The sequence below is a fragment of the Daucus carota genome, chromosome 4, assembly GCF_001625215.2.
Source record: "Daucus carota subsp. sativus chromosome 4, DH1 v3.0, whole genome shotgun sequence".
NCBI classification, from domain to species: Eukaryota; Viridiplantae; Streptophyta; class Magnoliopsida; order Apiales; family Apiaceae; genus Daucus; species Daucus carota.
The window spans coordinates 39,481,662-39,502,798 of NC_030384.2; the positions used below are offsets into that span (position 1 = coordinate 39,481,662).

The following is a 21,137-nucleotide window of genomic DNA, read 5'->3' on the forward strand; positions in this document are numbered from 1 at the left end:
ATCAGATTATGAAACTTGATCCGAAACTAAAAAAAGTAGTTTTAATTTTTGATATTTTTCATCCAAAAATTCTAGAAAATTGGAAAAATAGAACGGAGCGATCTGAGAGGCGCCACCTACATGCCCCTCGCTTCTATTTTATATAAGTATATTGATTTTGCGAGTGCTGTTCAAAGGCAATCTCGAAACGTAGTTATAAGAAAGTATAATCTTGCCAAAGCAAGGTTTCTCCTCTTGATCGGATTATAAAAGATAGGTGCGCATTATTATGTTTTCTATATTGTTACAAGAACGAGCCGTATATGATCCAAGCTCAAACAATTTGGAACGGAATTGCTAGATACTACGGGGTGGTGGCTTAATGCAAAATATAATAAAATAAATAAGAGAGTAGTATTACATATAATCATGCAACAAAAACATTTAGAACGGATTTTTGGAATCTGCATACAAGATAGTTCACAGAAACATCTACAAAATTTTGAAGAAAATAATTTGTTTATTTTCACAACAATTGGTCATCTATTTTAAATATATAATTAAGAAACTAAACTAAACTTCTTCTTTTTTTGACAAACTACTAAACTAAACATGTATGCTAGTTCATTCTTGCTTAGGAAATAAAACTTTGAAACCCATGAACTGCGTTGCGTTTCTTTTTTCTTTTCGGCCCAAATACGTCTGTGACATGCACAACCAAATTGTTCTATCAGGAAGAAGTCCATGGAGCCCGAATTACTTGGGCCCATAGTAAACCCCAATGCTCAATTTAGTATGAGCCCAAATACAAAGATCCACTATAATATCGATTTTAAGATTATTATATAATCAATAAAGCCTTTGCCAGCAAGGCTCACCAAATTCTTCTCGGTAAAAATCATTATATAAACTTTATAAAATTTCAAAATATAAATGTATCAGTGAAATAAACAAAAGTAAACATATAATATTTCATGAAGAATATGTCAAAAATATGTAAGATGATCAACAAAGAAGGGATCGTAATAAATGATGTGGCGAACAATAAACAATGCTACCATAAAAACAACATGGTCAAAGTACAAGATAAGATTTAATAATTGCACAAGTAATTCTGAATTAAAATAAATTATTTTCTTATACGATATAATATTTTTCATCATTTTAACTACATTAAATATAAAAGATTATAAGATAATGAAAAAGGTCCAGTGTTCATTGCATAAGCTATAAGTTAGTATATATATTAAATAGATAGATATGAGAAATTGAAAATGTCAAATGAGTTGTTTAAACAACTTATTTTCATTTTCAAATTTATTTTTATTAATATATATATATATATATTTACTTAAAAAAATTATTTTCACGTTATTTATTTTATATCTATTAAATTATATATATCACTAAATTTATCCATAAAAACCGATCAAAAATATTTTGCTTATTAATTACTTTTTACTCGGAACCAGTTAATAATTTCTTACCTGTAAGTAATATTTCAATTTAAGTCAAACGTCCCGAGATTATATGTGACCAATACGGGTCATAAAAGTGAAACAATTTATATATTTTCAATTTTATTTATTAAAATATTTTAAAATGTTTTACTCAATTTAAATTTCTTTTTCTAGAAAAAAATACATTTTAATTCGGACAAATTCACCCGACAAACACTCCCTATGATTTATGTGATACACAAAATGTATTTTTAAAATATATATCTTAAAAATTAATTAAAGTTTATTTTGTAAAATTCCTTTGAGATATTTGTATAATTTTTAAAAATTCTAAAATATAATAGAATTATATTAAATTTTCTTTGAGAAAATGATTTGAAACCATACTCTTTTAAAAAATTAAAATTTTGAATCATGAAAAATAAAAATGGTAACGTAAACGGATATTTATGAATAAATAACTATATACATAAAGTAGGATTCTTATCGATTTGATGGATATCTGATCCATACCGACCAATTTGACTGAAATTTACTCGACCTGAATTCAACGGTTCGAATTTATTTTTTAAAACCAAACTATTGTCGGATCGGGTGTGAATTTTGAACATATTTACCCGAATATCAGAAACCTGTTTCAAACCCATCGAAACCCGAATATACATATAAGCTCTAATTTAACTCCAATTTTAAAACAAATAGCTAACCTAAACAGTATTTGTTGGGTCCGAATTTAAGATTTTGAATTTTTTAAGCTCAGATTCGGTTGAAAATTTCGGAGTTAGATTCGATGTCTGTGAAACTAGTTTCAACCCATGATTTAGTTAACCGACCAATCATTCACTAATATTAGTAATTCTAATAAATCAGCATAACTTTCACTGTTTTAGTAATGACAATAAATTAATAAAGACTAACTTTTAAAATATTCGTAACTACATCAGGGTTTCAATGAGAGTCGACCCCCTTTCTCTCCCTTCTCTCTTTTCATCGGCCGTCTTCTCTTCTCCTTCCCCTCTACTCATCTAAATAACCATAATCATATTAGGAGATCTATTTTCTCCTACCTATTGTTTTCTTTTTCATTTTTCCTTCAAGAATCTTCACTTTTGGGTGCCTTTGGGTGTTTTTATGTCTCTCATTTTGGAGTGGTTTGTATCTCTCCTTTTGGAGTGTGTCGCATGTTTTAGTATATTCTGGTGTGTTTTGTTATGTTATTTTGGTCCTTTGAGGGTGATTCAATTGATGTCTTGGGAGATCCGGAAAGTCCGTATCAAAACTGGAGCGGTGGGGATTATTACAACAGCTTACCTTTCACAACAGAATATTGTTCATATTTTGAAGTACTCCATTTACAGCATGTCTATAGCTGGTATCCGGCAAGTAGATAGCTGGGGTGAAGTTTCTTTGATCTCGATTTATACAATTGGAATTTCTGAACACTGGGCTATCAATGGTTCTCATGTGTTACGGTCAATTGTGATACTGCTGTTTTCAGGGATGTCGGTGCAATTTGAATTGATTTGGATGTCTTTGATTTCATTCTTAGATTCAAGAATTTTTATAATTCTATTTGTTAAACAGTGAGGAAACAAATTATTTTGTTTTTCCACCTGGTTGTATCGCTAGTTGGGGGTTGTCCCAGCATGGTTTTATTCTGATTAATGAAATCTCTTATATTTATTTGGCAAAAAAAAAAAAGACTAAATTTTCTTCTTGTTCTAAAATTGTAGCTATATTGCTCCCTTTGAAACATAGATATATTAAAAAATGAGTTACACGAAAAATTGATTAAATCAATAAATATAGTTTTATAGTTATGATCTGTGTATCTGCATATTAGCACTCAATATATTATACATTGTAAATGACCTAAATTCAGAATATTACCGATTGAAAATATTATAAACCTAACTGAGTTGTGGTTATCATGAGGCGAATGAATGCATAATTATTGTATCCAGAGAGTTAATAGCAATATTTATCGGTACAAGCTAGTGAGCGCAATGCTATAACTTAATTATGTTTCCTTTTAATAGGAGGAAGCAATGACACATATGTAGTAATATGTTGATGCTTACAAATAATATTTTAAATTCTAAAGTATTATTATAGTAAGGACATTCTTGTTAGCATAAGGAAAACTTTCATTCAGAAAATTTCACTTTAACTATTATATTAAGAAGAGTCTCAAATCCTCTAAACCACCTTTATGCATATATTACATCATCATTCTAAGCATTCAATAATCATCACTATAGCCGTCATTTAAGTTATCTTAGTTTTCATTTTCATCGCGCTTTCTTAACTTTCGTCTTACACTGAACTATTTTCTCATTAGCTTTCGTCTTATTATCAATATTTTAAATATAACTTATGTATATTTTATATTTCAATTTTATTATAATGTTTATTAAAAATTTCACAAAGAATAGGGAATTTTCTTCAACATATAATTTAATAAGTTTTTACGTCTTAATCTATTAAGATAGTTTCATAATTTATCAACAACCTCAAAATATAATTAACAATCATTGTATGTCAAAATTATCAATCATATTTAGTTTTAAGTTTAATATGAGAATCCATCAATATATGACTACGTACATTGTGTTAACAAAATCATTAAAACTACGACTCTGTTTGACTTTTCGTATGATCAGCTCATATATCTGAAAGCACGTATATTTTTTACATTTCAAGTTACTTATATGACAAGTAAACAGAACACGTGCAAGACTATCCGACTAATTTATTATTTATTTATATTAATAGCATAATACAAAACAACTTTGTCGGCGCCACATGAAGTATTTAATATTTAATATTTTTTTTCTAAATATGAATGATGCATATTACAAATGAAAGTTAATGAATATCAATTTTATGAAACAAGTTATAATGCAACGATGCGCATATACTTAAATTAAGTTCCAAAACACATTGTATCATTATAAATGAGTATTTTCATTGCATCAGAGAGATGGTTTTGTTGTTTTTAACCCGTCGTTCCAATTTGTATTAAAAGTTAAAACTGATCATATTCTTTGAAAACTTCATCTTTATACATATATCATCACTATACATATTTGATGACCATTGTTATAATCGTTAGTCTAATTATTATTATAGAAACTTTTCTTAATTTATTTATGCATATTATTTTCAGCTTAATGACTACAATCTTACCATATATTATTGTCTTATTTACAATTTTCTTGACATTTGTTTTGTTATCATTTATCTTCTTCTTCAAAATTTTCGTCTTCATTTTAATGATTTTTGCCTCACCATTATCTATGTTCTTCTTCTTCAAAACTATCGTCTTTGCTTTCATGACTTCTGTCTCACCATTAACTATTTATTTCTAAAATTTTTGTCTTCGCTTTCATGATTTTTGTCTTACTATTATATATCAATCTTCTTCTTCCATACTTTTGTCTTCACTTTCATGACTTATATCTTATCATTATCTATGTATGTTCTTCTTTTGAAACTTTCATCTTCATTTTCATGACTTCTATCTTAGCATTATCTATTTTCTTATTTACATCATTGGTCTTCACTTTCATAATTTTAATCTTACAATTATCTGTTTTATTAAATAAAACTTTTATCTTCAGCTTCATTATCTATGTTCTACTGATAATATATAATATTTGTTTACAGCTCCCGACTACACCTTCATAACTTTGAGATTACTATTATCCGTCTTCCTAGTCATCATTTTTGTTTTCACTATCTTATTATAATCTTATGTTATTATGTTTTTTATTTATAAGTTTAATATCTTTTGGATGTTATAATTTTTGATGATACTAAAATTTATGTATCAAATCAAACATTCTCAAACGGCATAAGGTATATAGAGGAAAATCAAGACTACATACATTTTTTTGCGAGGGAACAAAAGATGACGCACATGATACAAAATATAATTATACCGTCTAATTCAAAATTACATGTCGAAAGAATTTTTTGTTCACGTTATCTAGAATAATCTTCGAAGATATTAAATTGATGGCGATATCTCCAAGATTACATACACATCCTAACTTTGTTTTGGACCAAATTACCCTCATTTTATTTATCCGTATGTTTCAAAATACTAATTACTCTATAAAAAGAGAGGGGCAATTTGGTCTAAAACAAAACTTGAAATGTGCGGAAATGAAATTAGGGTGGGTAAGATATCAAGATTTGGGCTAAAATTGTAATCTTGTCCTTGGCCTCCCCAGTCCGTACCCCACCCCGGTATATATCCTTCTCATCCCCCAACTACTAGTATATATACACAGACAACAATCTCTCTCACACACACACACAAACACCTGACTCTGCTTTTCTTTTCTTTCGCCTTTCACTGTCCTAGGGTTTCTCGTTTTTCTCAATTCTCTCGTTTTGGCAGTGTTTTCCAGAATGATCAGAGTTCCCAGTCGTCGTAGCTCGCCGTCTTCGACGAGTTCGCGGCGAAGCACGAGCTCTGATTCCTACGGTTGGGACCGGGCCTCGTACCAATCGCGGAGCAGTTCCGGCGACGTTCAGCCGGACCCGCTTCTCAAGCCCATTAATTTCGTGATTCAGCTCCTTTGCGAAGAGCAGGAGTTGACGAGAGACGACGTGGACGAATTGATTGAGAGAATAAAGTGCGCGACAGAGAATTTCACTGTTATGGATAGGAAGAACAGGAATATTGTGAGTGTGTTTTGTAATGAGTGGATCGATGCGACGGAGGCGTTTGTCGTTTTGTGGAAAATTCGGTTCGAAGGTACTTATTTGTATGTGCCAAAACTGATTTGTAATGATTATGTGCCTAGGGAGACCATGGAAGAGCTTAATGACAAACTTAAAGCGATTTTTATTGAGCGCTGTAATTGGCTTTCCGAGAGTGATATGGTTAAGGATTGCCAAATGAAGAATAGAGAGGTTGTTAGTGAGATACTTAAGATTAATGCGATGTTGGCCAAGCCGCAGCATTATACTGTTTGTAGTGAGATGACGGACAGGAAGAAGCGGCTTGTGAAGGAGAGGGATTATTATGGTAAGAGGGCTAGGGAGTTTCAGCTAGGCATGAAGTCTATAATTGGTTATCTTCAGGGGAAGCAGGGGAAGGATATTCTTGGAGAGGAGAAGGTCAATGTGTTTGATTTGAAGGGAGAGATTGATTGGTGTAAGATTGGTAAGTTGATTGCGAGGGAATGTAGGCGGCTTGAGGGTTGCTTGCCTGTTTATTCTGCTCGTCAAGATGTATTAAGGCATTTAACCCGCGAACAGGTACTTTACGTCACTGATGCATTTTTTCCTTATGAATTTGATTTTATCTTGCTTTTTTTTAATAAATATGATTCGGCTTGCTTTCTCTTTTCATTTATTACTTATTGAAGTGCTTGACAAATGACTGCTACTTGCCAGTTGAAAACCTCTCAAAAAAATTTAAGTTTGAGCTTGAAACTTATCAGTTCTGATTTGATTTTAATAATGATGTTTTGCTTAAGTTGTGTAATTTTATACGAAATCTCTACGATATCTTGACAAATTGTCTGCAATTTGATCAATTGAAAATCTTTAAGGAAATACATCTCAGCTTGAAACTTATCAGGTGTGCTTTGATTTTAAGAATGATGTTTCTGTTAGTTATATGACAAATCTCTAACAAAAATCTTGAGCTTAAAACTTATCAGTTGTGATTTACGGTTATTACAACGGGTCTAGCTAGCTGATTCACATCACTTCACAGTATGTATTACATTGGTTATGACCATGTAAAAGCTTGTAGCATATTTCATTTGGCATAGATCAATTACTTTGTGAGAACGCATATTCAATTATTTCACATATAAGATATGTTCGAATAATATACTCTCACAAATAGACATAATTAAAGATCTGAGTCATATAAGATAGGAAGTAGGGTTTCTCGGATAACACGCTGAATCCATGTATCCCCACGCATCCTGTGTAGGATACTCGGCGATACTTAGATGCTTATATATTCTCATTAGATATTTTGTTATTTTTTTACAATTTGTAGATAAAATAACTGAGTTGCATTTTATGTTCTTAAGATGCTTATATAATGTAGTTGATTAGATTCGCATAAAGCTATTAGTTTTGGTACTGGATTGTATCATTCATCACATCAGATTTATTATTATAATATTGTTATATATGCGTATTCCCATATCTGGTTTTGATGATACAAATATATATATATATATATCGATCGTGCTTCAAAACTCTGTGTGTTTCCTACTAGAATTAAAAAAGTGGTCAGCATGAGGGCTGAGGGAAAAGACATGCTTTCTTTCTCTGTTAACATATTAAATTGGTGCTTTTTCGCTTCATATCCTGACAGGTACTTGTATTTATTGGAGAGACCGGTTCTGGCAAGAGCACGCAGTTAGTTCAGTTTCTTGCAGATGCAGGATTAAATAGCAGTGGCTCTATCGTCTGCACTCAACCGCGGAAGCTTGCTGCAATGTCTTTGGCACGGAGAGTTGAAGAGGAATGTCATGGGTGCTATCAGGATGGCTCCATTGTATATTGCCCAGCATATTCTTCCTTTCAAAAATATGGTTCGCATGTAATATATACGACAGATAATTGCTTGCTGCAACATTACTTGAATGATAAGAACCTATCTAGGATATCATGTATTATAGTTGATGAGGCACATGAAAGGAGCTTAAACACAGACCTCCTATTAGGATTGCTGAAGAAGTTACTGCATCGGAGGCCTGACTTAAGGCTGATAATTACGTCAGCGACAATTGATGCAAACCGGCTTGCAGAATACTTTTTCAATTGCAAGATTATACATGTGGCGGGTAGAAATTTTCCAGTTGAGATTCGATATGTCCCTTATTTGACCGAAGGCACTTCTGCCATCGGAACTTTTGCTTCATATGTTTTTGATGTTTTGAGGATGGTGACGGAGATCCATAGTTCAGAAGGAGAAGGAGCCATTCTTGCCTTTCTGACGTCTCAAATTGAAGTTGAATGGGCTTGTGAGAACTTTGTCTCTCCGTCTGCTATTGTATTTGCTTTACATGGAAAGCTTACATTTGAAGATCAAGCTCGCGTTTTCCATGATTACCCAGGAAGAAGAAAAATTATCTTTGCAACTAATCTTGCTGAGACCTCCTTGACAATACCAGGAGTCAAGTATGTGGTTGATTCTGGTATGATGAAAGAATGTAGGTTTGAGCCTAGTACTGGCATGAATGTTCTTAAAGTATGCAAAATTAGCCAGAGCTCTGCAAGTCAACGGGCTGGTCGTGCAGGGAGAACAGAACCAGGCAGGTGCTATAGACTCTACTCTGAAGATGAATTTCGCCTGATGTCTGTTCATCGGGAACCTGAGATTTGTCGGGTTCATCTTGGGATTGCAGTTCTGCGGATCCTTTCGTTGGGAATCAGTAATGTACGGAGTTTTGAGTTTGTGGATGCGCCAAGTGCTACAGCTATTGATATGGCTGTTCAAAATCTTGTTCAGCTGGGAGCTGTCACAAGAAAAAATGATGTTTATGAATTGACAGGAGATGGATGGAAATTTGTTAGACTTGGAATTGAGCCTTGTCTGGGAAAACTAATATTAAGTTGCTTCCAATATCGATTGGGTAGAGAGGGTCTTGTTCTGGCCGCTGTGATGACAAATTCTAGTAGCATATTTTGCAGAATTGGTACTGAAGAAAACAAGTTGAAGTCTGATCGCCTGAAGGTGCAGTTCTGCCATTGTGACGGTGATCTATTTACCTTACTCTCTGTGTACAGGGAATGGGAGAGTGTGGCTCATGAAAAGAGGAATAGTTGGTGTTGGGACAATAGTATAAATGGGAGATCCATGAGGAGGTGTGCAGAAATGGTGAAAGAACTAGAAAGTTGTCTTCTAAACGAACTTCATATTATAGTGCCCACTTACTGGGCTTGGTCTCCACTAAAGAAGACTAGGCATGATTCCAATTTAAAGAAAGCCATACTTTCTTCCCTATCGGAGAATGTGGCTATGTATTCTGGATATGATAAGCATGGATATGAAGTAGCATTGACTGGGAATCATGTCCAGCTGCATCCGTCATGTTCATTACTTGCTTTCAGTGAGAGGCCAAGTTGGGTAGTTTTTGGTGAAATCCTTTCTGTGAGTAACCAATATTTGGTGTGCGTAACTGCTATTGAGATTGAATGTTTGGATACTTTTTACCCTCCTCCTCCATTTGATATATCTGAGATGAGCAGGCGGAAGCTGCAAGTAAGTGTTTTAAGGGGTTTTGGGAGTACGCTACTGAAAAAGTTATGTGGCAAGTTTAATAGTAATCTGCTTAGCCTTGTTTCACGTATAAAAATTGCATGCGGTAATGAACGGATTGTTGTTGAAGTTGATAAAGATTTGAATGAAATCCTCTTATATGCCTCTATCCAAGACATTGAGAAGGTTTATAGCCTTGTTACTGATGCAGTTCAATATGAAAGAAATTGCTTACAGAATGAATGTGTGGAGAAGTGCTTGTACTTTGGAGGACGTGGCGTTTCATCCCCTGTCGCTTTGTTCGGAGCTGGCGCTGAGATAAAACATCTAGAGCTTAACAAGAGACATTTGAGTATTGACGTTTTCTATTCAAATGCCATCGATAATAAGCAGCTTGTAACATTTCTGGAGGGGAGCACCTCAGGTAGTATTTGTGCACTACATAATTTGACAGGCAGCGGAAAAGATACCCAAGAGGAGGGGCAGTGGAGCAGAGCAACATTTCTTTCACCCGAAGCAGCTGAAAAAGCTGTTCAGTTAGATGGAGCTGACCTCGGGGATAACTTGCTTAAGGTAGTTCCTGTACAGAGTACTTATGGAGGTGATCATAAATTGTTCTCATTTCCAGCTGTGAAAGCTAAAGTTTACTGGCCACGTAGAGTTAGCAAGGGGTTTGCGGTCGTGAAATGTGACATACAAGATGTTGCTGGCATTACTGAGGATTTCTCTAACTTGTTTATTGGAGAGAATTTTGTACAATGTGAACCTAGTCTGAAGAGTATTGACAGTGTTGTAGTACGTCGCCTTGGTAAGGAACTTTCTGAGAGTGAAATACATGAAATTTTAAGTGCTGCTACAGACAGAAGAATACTGGACTTTTTCCTGGTCAGGGGAGACCCTGTTGAAGATCCTCCATGCATCACATGTGAAGAAGCCCTTCTAAGAGAAATTACTCCTTTCATGCCCAAAAGGAACTCTCATGTCAGTTCAGTCCACATCCAGGTCTTTCCGCCAGAGCCCAAAGATATATACACCAGAGCTCTGATAACCTTTGACGGGAGTATGCATTTGGAGGCTGCGAAAGCATTGGAGCAGCTTGAAGGGAAAGTGTTGCCTGGATGCCGTCCATGGCAGAAGATACGGTGCCAACAGGTGTTTCATAGTTATGTCTCTTGCTCTCCATCGGTTTATTTCATTATAAAAGAGCAGCTGAACGATTTACTATCGAACCTCCGCCAAAGAAAAGGTATAGACTTTTTACATGCATATTACTTTATTTGCTGCTGTTTGCTTTTTGTTCTTGTTTATGCGTTTTGTACGTCATCCTCACAGTTTGTTACAGTAAGAGTTAACAGTTTGTATTATCATCAACAAGTAATATTTTTGTCACTTGATTTTCTCACTCTTCTCATTGATGAGTGATCTGTTGTGATGACGGAAATATTCACTCTGTAGTGTGATCAGTGATGTTTTCTGGCTGATGCTACTGCTGTGCAACATGTTCTAAGGTTTTAGAATTCTTTGTGTAGAATACTTATTTTAGAAATCCTGAAGTTCAGTAATATTTATTATCTCAGTGCTAGGTCCAGGCTTCAAAGTTGGTGTTTAATTCTGTTGCTCACATGTATTATGAAATTATAAAATAAATGTGCGATTTTCCGATAAATTTTGATGCACTTCATTTGGCTCACACATGTGACCAAAACATTAATTTTTTTTTTTTTTCTATTTTGGAAAAATAGAGGGAGAGAGATCATGAAAAGCTTCAATTTTTTAAAACGGTGTATATAATTGTAGAGTATTAAGGGTTTTATGATGTAAATGCTTTCTTGTAGAGTAATAAGGGTTCTGTGAAGTAGATGCTTTGTTCTGCATTAAGTGGATGCTAACAGTTTCAAAAATTTCTTATATCTTATGTACAGGTGTACAATGCCATCTTGACAGAAATGAGAATGGTTCCTATCGAGTAAAACTATCTGCCAATGCTACAAAAGTTGTGGCAGAGTTGAGGAGACCTCTGGAGCAGTTGATGAGGGGAAAGAAGATAGATCATCCTGACCTTATTCCACCTGTTCTGCAGCTGCTTTTCTCCAGGGAAGGAAAATCTATTATGATGTCAATTGAGCGAGAGACTGGGACATATATTTTCTTTGACAGGCAGTGCCCTAGTATAAGGGTCTTTGGTTGTTCAAACAAGATCGAGTTAGCGGAGCAGAAACTGATTCAGTCCCTTTCAACTCTACACAAGACCAAGCAACTTGAAGTCCATCTTCGAGGTTGTGGTTTGCCTCCTGATCTTATGAAGAATGTTGTAAACAAATTTGGTCCTGATCTACGCAGTCTCAAGGAAGCGGTTCCTGGTGCAGAATTCACTCTCAATACGCGGCACCATACCATCTCTATTCAGGGAAGCAAGCAAGATAAGCAAATGGTTGAAGAAATAATACATCAAATTGCACAGACAAGCCCTCAAGTTAAAATTGAGGATGAAGCTTCTTGTCCTATTTGCTTGTGTGAAGTTGAAGATGGATTCCGGTTGGAAGCATGTGGACATGAATTTTGCAGATCGTGCTTAGTTGAGCAGTGCGAGTCAGCCATAAAAAGCCACGATAGTTTCCCAATGTATTGCTCCTATCAAGGCTGTTCTGCTCTGCTTCTAATTGCTGACTTGAGGATTCTTTTGTCAAATGAGAAGTTAGATGAACTTTTCAGGGCTTCTTTAGGTGCTTTCGTTGCAGCAAGTGGGGGTAAATACAGGTATTGCCCCTCTCCTGACTGTCCTTCAGTCTATAGAGCAGTATTGGATCCTGATTGTGATGGCACGCCATTTTTTTGTGGTGCCTGCTCTGTTGAAACATGCACGAAGTGTCATTTGGAGTACCATCCATATCTCTCATGTGAGAGGTATAAGATATACAAGGAAGATCCAGATTCCTCATTAAAGGAGTGGTGCAAGGGGAAGGAGAATGTGAAGCCCTGTCCACTTTGTGGTTTTACAATCGAAAAGGTCGAGGGATGCAACCATGTAGCATGCAGGTGTGGGAGGCATATATGTTGGGTCTGTCTGGATTCTTTTAGCAGCAGCGAAGATTGTTACAATCATCTGACGTCCATTCACGAGGCAATTATTTAAAGACCCGGTCAGATTGTTCGGGTGATGTACATGTACATTCAACATTAATCAAGTAAGTAACTATACCTAGCTGTGTATGAGGCTTTTACGAGCTTGTAAAAAGTTTCAGAGTGGTTGCTGGTTGTTAGTTACCTACTAGATGAGTTTTGATAGAGCAAGTCGACTGTAATTTTGTTTTTTCTGAATTTTTTAGCACAATTATTTTATCAATGCATGGACAAGTTTTGGAACCTACCTTTTTTCTTTTTTTTGCTATGCTTATGATCCTACTTCGTGCTGTTCCTATGCTATTAAATCCTTTTGTGCCCTCTTAAATTAAAATCTACTGGCACAACTTTTTTTTAAGTATCAGAGATGTTTGTGAAGAATAGTTTATGTTTGATGAGGATTGCTTTCGTTTTACCTTGCAAAAATTAAAATAAAGTGGCTGTTGTTTTTAGTAGATATTCCCTTGTATGCTTTATCAAGTTAAAAACCTTCATGTGCAGAAGACTTACATTCTGAACCCGAACTCGAATTTATCTGGCTGCAGTTTCTCCATTGACTCCAACTTACCTCTAAAAGGAGGTGGTGCTCTGAAGGCTTAGCAAATTAAGCCCAAGCAGAGAACATTTCACATGAAGGTCGAGATCTTGTTCACAGTATTGGATAGACTACTGAAATGTAAGTTTTTAAGAGATGTGCAACAAGTGATTTACCCCTCGAGTACTAATCAAGTACCAAGTGAGAAACCCCCGAGTACCAATCAAGTACTAAGTGAGAATGAGTTTCTTATTTCACACAATAAATTGTTAATAGAAATATGAGTACGAGATCCGATTCCTGTTAATCACGAATCAAAAGCATTCTAAACATCAAAAGCCTTCTAAACATATTTCTCTTGTGAATTCTGTGGTCATGGGATCCATAATGAACTGAACTGAACCGAAATTCGATTCCATATACTTTGGTCAACGGACGTGTAACATCAGTCCGTGCAATATGTAACAAAGCTGATCATGTTTGCACAAAATCTTTGCTACTCCATTTTGTGGTGGGTTTTTTCTGACAATTTGAATAACTTTTTGTGCATTTACTTTGTGTAGCCCTTGGAATTATTGTCCTTGTTTGTCCAGACACCAATTCGCCTTAATGTCTAAAACACAGATAATGTTCTGCTTGTCATCTTCTCTAATTTCTAAGATCGTGATAACGTCTGCAATTATATGAATATACATGCTGAATTTGTTGAAATGATGCGGGATTTTGTACTAGATCCACCCCGGTAAGTTAGTTGCATTCTTGCGTATGGCAGTATTATTCCTTTTGTTCGTCCACGTAATTGTAATTATGTATAATTACGGAGACTTCACTATTAGGGGATCAAAAAATTACAAAGACTTTATTCCGCCGGACATGATTCTATTCTATATTATTAGCGATTAACAAATTTCTCGCAATGCAATTTTTGTGAACAGGCAAAATAAAGAAAATCATTGATTTGTATATTAGAAAAATAATATCATCAAGCAGACGAGTTTGATCTGCGCTCGTTATTACTACTAGTCTACATCTTAACTCCCTCCTGTCAATTTAAATAGCATGGTTCAGTGGAAAGGCCTCTCTCATAGCACCCGACGCATAGAAAATTGATGATAATCACTTTCCATCTTAATAAGACGAAATCGAATTTGGTAGAAAAGATAAAAACATGATTAGTGGATTCTACTACAGCGGCCAACTTCCCAACTTGACAGACACTGTCGCAAAAAATGTCTCTAGCTATATCCAAAATATTGCACTTAATTATAGTTAAGTCAAGTCTAGTTTAAATAAATACGTATAAATATAGTGAAAAAGCAATGTTTAAAAAAGACCGTCATTTACTGTTGGAGGGGATCAGGATGACGTTTGATTGAAATTAAAATTGTGATTTAATGTGATAAGTTGGAAGTTTAAAATGTTTGTCTGGGTAATTTTGATTAATTAATAACTTAAAGTTATTAAAAATATAAACAATAAAAGTAAAAGTTATTTATGAGTAACTTATAGCTTTTGACTAACTTTTATAAAATAATTCAAAAAAATTAAATTATTAATAATTGTACCTCAAACTAACTTGTGGTCAAAATTGACTTATTTATGATTTTAAGTTAATTTCTAACTTATTACATACAAGAAAATAGTTTAAAATTAAAAAAGTGTTAAACCCACGCTTAAGCCCAGACGAACTGGCTCTACGTGTCATGAGCCCAACTTTCTTTCATGCTCAACTTTTGCTTGGTTTAAATCCTGCGGGGTCAAAAACAGCGTAAAACCTCCTGTTGCACTGGAGGTGCTCTAATTCCTTCAACAACTTAGCTATTCAACAACTCCCAATCCAGTCATTTAGTATCCAAATTTGGCCATTCAGTTGGCAAACCCCTCAGCTATATTATTTCTGCTTCACTTCTGATTTGCAAAGTATTTAATTTTATTACACCTCATTATCCATGTCAACAACTTCCCAATCAGCATGGCATTACAAAAAGAGCGGTCATAGTCTAGTCAGCACACATTAGCACTTAGATGCATAGCATTTTCATAGGAGTACTATTCTTTCATTCTATTTTTATTTTCTATAATGTGGTCATTGTTAGTTTGTTATGTTTCTATGTAGGCAATAAATCAGTGTGAGGACGGGCCTTGCAGGCTTCAAATTCTTTTTATGTTAAAAAAGTTACAAAATATGATTGTGTTAGAAATATATTATATATATTATATGTAAGATGGATATAGGAGAAAAGATGATAAATGAAATTGTATTTCTTTAAGTGTGTCTTTAGAAGATGGGACTTAGAAGCCTATTTATGCACGTAAATTCAAAAGTCAAGATATATTCAATTTAAAAAGTCAAAAGCCAAATGTTAAGTTCGGGAAAGTCTAAGAGTTTATTCTAGAAAAGTCTAGAAAAAGTTAAGAGTTTGTTTTAGAAAAATCTAGGAACATTCATAGGATTAAGGAAAATTTAACAGTCTATGGACAACCACGTGATATAGATATAGAGTCTGGTAGAGAACACCTATGTATATACAAAATTCATGTATTAATCTCATTATTCATTAAATATATAATTAGTAAATTAAAAAATAAAGTTTTATCATTTTTCCCCCTCTAAAAAGACATTTAAAACATATCATAATACACAGTTGGTTCTATAATAGAATCATATTCATTCAAAATGATTCTATAATAAAACAAAATTTAAGAATCGAAATTTTACCTCAGATTATATGTGTTAAATTATATTTGCATGTTATGTATGATTAGTATTCTGTATTAGGATTTTATATATAAGTATGACTAATTTTGATATTATTAATGAGATTTTAATGTAGAGCTAAATGTTTCCCCACTGCACTTTATATAATATGGTTCTCTATACAATAACGACTAAATATATATACAGACTAATAATCAAATACAAACCACTAAATACGAACCAAGAAAAATTAGGCATATATAAAATCACCTACACCTACATGTCATATATCACTCAACCCCTAGATATACGTCATCACCCACCGGGGGCCACCCCAACCCCATTTAATCCACCTCGGGCCCATTAAAGTCTCACATGCTCCGAACAGAGGGATTCCAGACAATCTCAAGAGCTGATACTTGACCCGACACCCTTCTCACTAGGCCTCAAATGGTCCACTAGGCCCCACCTAGGCCTTGTTAAGGCCCAACTCGGGGTCTATCTTCGAGGCCCACAAACTGCCCCATGTTTTTAAAAACATTGATTAGCATTGAAGTTTGTATTTAGTAATTTGTACTGAACTAAGATTCATATATATATATATATATATATATATATATATATATATATAGGGTCTTACTCTAATACAAATTACTAAAATACAAACTTAATACAAATCAATGCGGATAAATTGATAAGGGTTTAGAGACCAGGATGGACTCCGAGATGGGTCTACACGAGGTGTAAGTGAGACCTAGTAGAGTCGGTGTGGGGCCTAGAGTGGGATCATAGCGGGGCGAAGTTTTGATTTTTAAGACTGTCTGAAGCCTGTTCAAGGCTTGTGCGGAGCCTTGGCGAGGCTCTAGCGGGCTCGGGATGGATTGAATGGAGGCGAGGGTAGGTGTTAGGTGGGTGATGACATATAGGGACGGATGATAACATATAGAGGATGGGTGATGTCGTTTAGGTATAACTAGTTGAGAAGCCGCGCGTTGCGGCGGCCTATAAAAATTATATTAATAATTCAAAAATAATATTTAAAATAAAATAAATTTGCAGCAGCTTGTAAAAATTATCCGAAATAATTTAATTTTGTATCATCGCTTACAAAAGGTATATCCAATATATCCAAAATTACAAAAGGTAATTTTTATTTTTGATATTTTCAAAATTAAAACATAATTTGAGATTTTCTTCCAATAATTTTAATACCAAAAAAGGTAAGTAGATTTTATTTTTGATATTTAAAAAAGGTACTCTTGAAACTTTCTTCCAATATATCTGAAACTAAAAAAAACAGTTTTTATTTTTGATATTTTTCATCCAAAAATTTCATATTTTGAAAAAGACAGTTCTGAAACTTGCTTTCAATATATCTGAAACTAAAAAAGGTAACTTTTATTTTTGATATTTTGCATCCAAAAATTTCTGAAAAAAATTAGAAAAAAGAATGGAGCTATCTGAGAGCGCCAACTACACGCCCCTCGCTTCTCCTTTATATAAGTATATATATTGATTGATGATTGATTTTTCTTGATTTGTATTTTAATTTTAATTTTAATTTTAATGATTTGTATTGAAACAATTACATGTATATATAGAGATATGAAAAAATATACAGAAGCAGTCATATAAAAGATTTCCACAGTTAAAAGTTGAACTACTTTTTGCATCTCATATTGTAATCGTATATGGGAATTAACCATACATTGCCAGTAGATGTGTAAAAAGCTGGTTCAGAGGTCCCTGGGACAACCCATTTATGTTAATAGCCACCTAGCGATCTGGCCGGTTAATTTAAAGGGCTTCAGATAATTCGAGCAGATTATTTTATAAATTATAATCTATATAATACTCTTTGATCAATAATAATATGCTATCAAAAGAGAATCTGCAATCCATCAAGGTAACTTTTAGATAAGGCACAACATGATTCAGCTCATAAGTTTCATATAAAATAATTAAGGAATTAGGAGGTAACAAAAGAAAAAGAAATAAATATATGCTAATTAAATATATTATCATCTTATAATGAACAAATAGATCACCGTAGTAAATTACAGAAACCTCCAATATACTACAAATGGAACATGCAAACTGTAAGCTAGGAGATGTTAATACAAGGTGATTATGTGAGATCAAATAAAAACAAGATGATTAAAGAAGGATTATAATGCACGTCTATTTGAAGACGCGTCCTAATACTTTAACAAATCAATAAACAAGACGCGTATTAGCTTAACAATGCCTATATATATAACTTAACTAGCTAGCTAGAGAACAGAAATTATATTGATAAGATTCTTTTCAACAGTTTGATGATTAAGACTAGTAAATAGACAAAGTCAGCAAGGCTTAATAAAACAACTGATAAAATTAAATAAAATATTTGTATATTAATTGTTGTTATGTGTATAGGAAGTTATGTTGTTTTATAGATGTATTTAAAGTTACATGCATGAAGTGACTGTTGAGTTGAGTTTTTCACTGAACTTGACACCTCATTCTTCAAGGAACTTACAGTCCAATTGTAAAAATAATAGTAAAAATCACATTGGCCATTATCTTACAAGGAAAGAATTGAATTCTCAACAAAAGATGGCTTCCTCTTTAATCATAACAACCATCTGATGCACAGCCGTTGCTATCTCGTTCACAGTGCTCAGCTGACAATCATCTTCAACCTGGCCCAGTAATTAATTTTCAGATGTATAAAAAAATTGTAACACACGCAAAATAATATTATAAAAATAAAAATAACTAACCTTGAGGTTGAAAGAAAAGAGGGCTCTATGATCGATTGTTGTGATGTTAAGATGGAGAATGTTGAGGCCAATTGACTGAAACCCACTGACCATCTTGAAAAGCTGTTTTGGTTGTCTCTTTAGTAGCACTTTGATGTTTGCATGGCTTTCCACCATGGTGACTTCGATGTCTGCTTCAGCTGAGGACTCTGATGAGGAGTGGCTTGAGTTGTTGGTTGGACGAGTTGAGTATTGTGGGAATGTGAAGAATTTGTCGAAGAGTAGTGAATCAGATTGATCTTTATTATCGGTTTCCTTTTTCTTGATCTTCTGTTTTTCTGATTCCATGTACTGGAGATGTTGTTCAAGTTCCTTCACATAATTAATGGCACCCGCAACTATTGATCCTTGGTCACCCTAATCATAGCCAAGCAAGATTAGCATAAGCTAATTAATAATTAAGTCATTGTTTGGAAGTTAATTCCAAAAATTATTTGCACAGCTTAATACAATTACATATATATGTTTTATATTGAACATATTTTATATAATAATTATATTATTCTGTGTTTATGGTACATATACAGTCTCCGAGATTTATTAAAAAATGATTTCCCATAAAACACAGCCTAAATAAACTAAGGTTTACTGCAGACAGAGACAACAAACGACGAATAATTTTTACCTACCTACCACTTGCTTGTAACATACATCTCAAAAAGGAAAAAAGAAAGACACAGATAGAGTGAATGAATTTAGCAAACTGATTTGGACATGATTAGACAAAAAGGTCAAGTTAAAAAGGTTTACTGTGGAAGCTAAAGTAAGTAAAATGATTAATTTATATTATTATATCAAAAGATAGAAGGCATTTTCAAAATAAATAAAAAAAAAGAAGAAGGCGGACCCTTTGTGCATAGGATGGGGGCATCATTGACCGGAGAAGAGAAAGATAATCGTTCATCTGTCGGCGACGATTACGCTCGACAGCAATGTGAGTCATTCTCTGGTTCTCTACCTCTTCTTTGTTCTTGGATGCCTTCACGCGTCTCCGCTTTCTCCGGCTGCCGGCAGTGGGGAGCTTCGCTGGATGAGGGTAGGCTTGGGTGAAGAAGGGATCGGTGGTGAATATGTTGTCGTTTTGGTCATTCGGGGAAGAATGTTTGAGGGAGGTTTGGAGCGTTGAAGGAGAAGGAGAGATCAAGTTGTTGTTGATATTGTAGTGATCAACGATATTGTGTTTGTGTTGGAAATGAGGTTGTAAGGCTAGTTCCTTGTAGTAGGCATCTGCCGAGTCATCCGTTGTGTAGAAATCTTCACATCCGTATGCAGTTGTAAACGGGTCCTGCTGAAAAACAACTGTTTCCAGTGCCATTTATGCAAGGAGAGAGAGAGGAGGAGAGAGAGGGAGGGAGAGAGAGAGAGAGAGAGAGAGGGGGAGGGAGAAAGAGAGAGAAAGAGAGAGAGAGAGAGAGTGAGGGAGGGAGGGAGGGAAGAGAGGGATGGAAGGAGGGAGGGAGGGAATACAAGAAGGGGAAGGTTTGTGTGCTTGCCTTTATAGAGGCTTAACCGCTTATGTGTGGATATGGATCTGATGTACTCTATATACGTAGAAACATACACGTGAGTGTGTGTATAAATGGAACTAAAAGTATCGAAGATTAAGAAATGGATGCGGTCGTCCCTCTCTCTTAGTTAACCTAGCTACAACACACCGTGACTAGTTTTTACTACTAGCTTAGAATTTCAGGAGACAACATAAAGGTGTGTATAGCTGGATAACTAAAACTATACTACTTATTTGAGTTTAAAATCACAAAATGCTTCAATTATGTTCTAATATATTTCAAGCAAATTGTCTGACATCGTTATTATAACTGTCCAGCTTTCTGGACCTCGTACTCTATTGAGTGGAGTAGTTTAAATAGGTCCTAGTCGCTGAGCTGTTTTTATTTCATTTTACAAGTTGCTGTTAATAGTTACTCCCTCCGTTTCTTTATACGTTTCTCGTTTGAGATGTCGGTACTGTTCATAACATGAGATAAATTACTAATTTACGTCTAATTTATAAGACTAAATATAATCATGAGTGATCTTGTTAGCTTCGTATTCATGAGTACTTTAATACAATGAAATCTTTATATTTAATGCTAATACGAAATGAAAGCTATTAACGATCAAAAATGTGTGTTGGCAAACGCGAAAAACAGAAACAGGAAAAGTATTTAGAGACGGAGGGAGTATGAATTTTACCCTAAGGCTGAGCTCAAAAATATTAAAACTTCAAATGATGTCTCTGACTTAAAATATTCCTCAGCAGTACGACAAAGGGTAGAGAATATAGCAGTAAGTAAAT

General features: G+C 34.3%; 2 protein-coding genes across 4 annotated transcripts; one reads left to right on the forward strand and one right to left on the reverse strand.

Annotated features, from left to right (window-relative positions):
- Positions 1-5,725: 5,725 nt before the first annotated feature.
- LOC108218709 (ATP-dependent RNA helicase DEAH11, chloroplastic) lies at positions 5,726-13,838 on the forward strand. Of its 3 annotated transcripts, none has more exons than XR_001806473.2 (4): positions 5,726-6,713; positions 7,795-10,930; positions 11,607-12,869; positions 13,306-13,838. XR_001806473.2 is itself a non-coding variant. In XM_017391783.2 (3 exons), exons 1-3 carry the CDS (start codon positions 5,859-5,861, stop codon positions 12,815-12,817), a joined length of 5,202 nt encoding a protein of 1,733 aa, XP_017247272.1. In that variant the 5' UTR covers positions 5,726-5,858; the 3' UTR covers positions 12,818-13,049. The 3 variants fall into 3 exon arrangements, 1 of the variants encoding a protein (XP_017247272.1); XR_001806474.2 differs by having other exon boundaries at positions 13,350-13,837; XM_017391783.2 differs by lacking the exon at positions 13,306-13,838 and having other exon boundaries at positions 11,607-13,049.
- A 4,612-nt stretch (positions 13,839-18,450) lies between these two features.
- Positions 18,451-20,308, reverse strand: LOC108216667 (transcription factor bHLH96). The gene is made up of 3 exons (XM_017389494.2): positions 19,689-20,308; positions 18,803-19,198; positions 18,451-18,721 (listed from the first exon to the last, which is right to left on the reverse strand). Exons 1-3 carry the CDS (start codon positions 20,154-20,156, stop codon positions 18,626-18,628), a joined length of 960 nt encoding a protein of 319 aa, XP_017244983.1. The 5' UTR covers positions 20,157-20,308; the 3' UTR covers positions 18,451-18,625.
- Between the last annotated feature and the right edge of the window lie 829 nt (positions 20,309-21,137).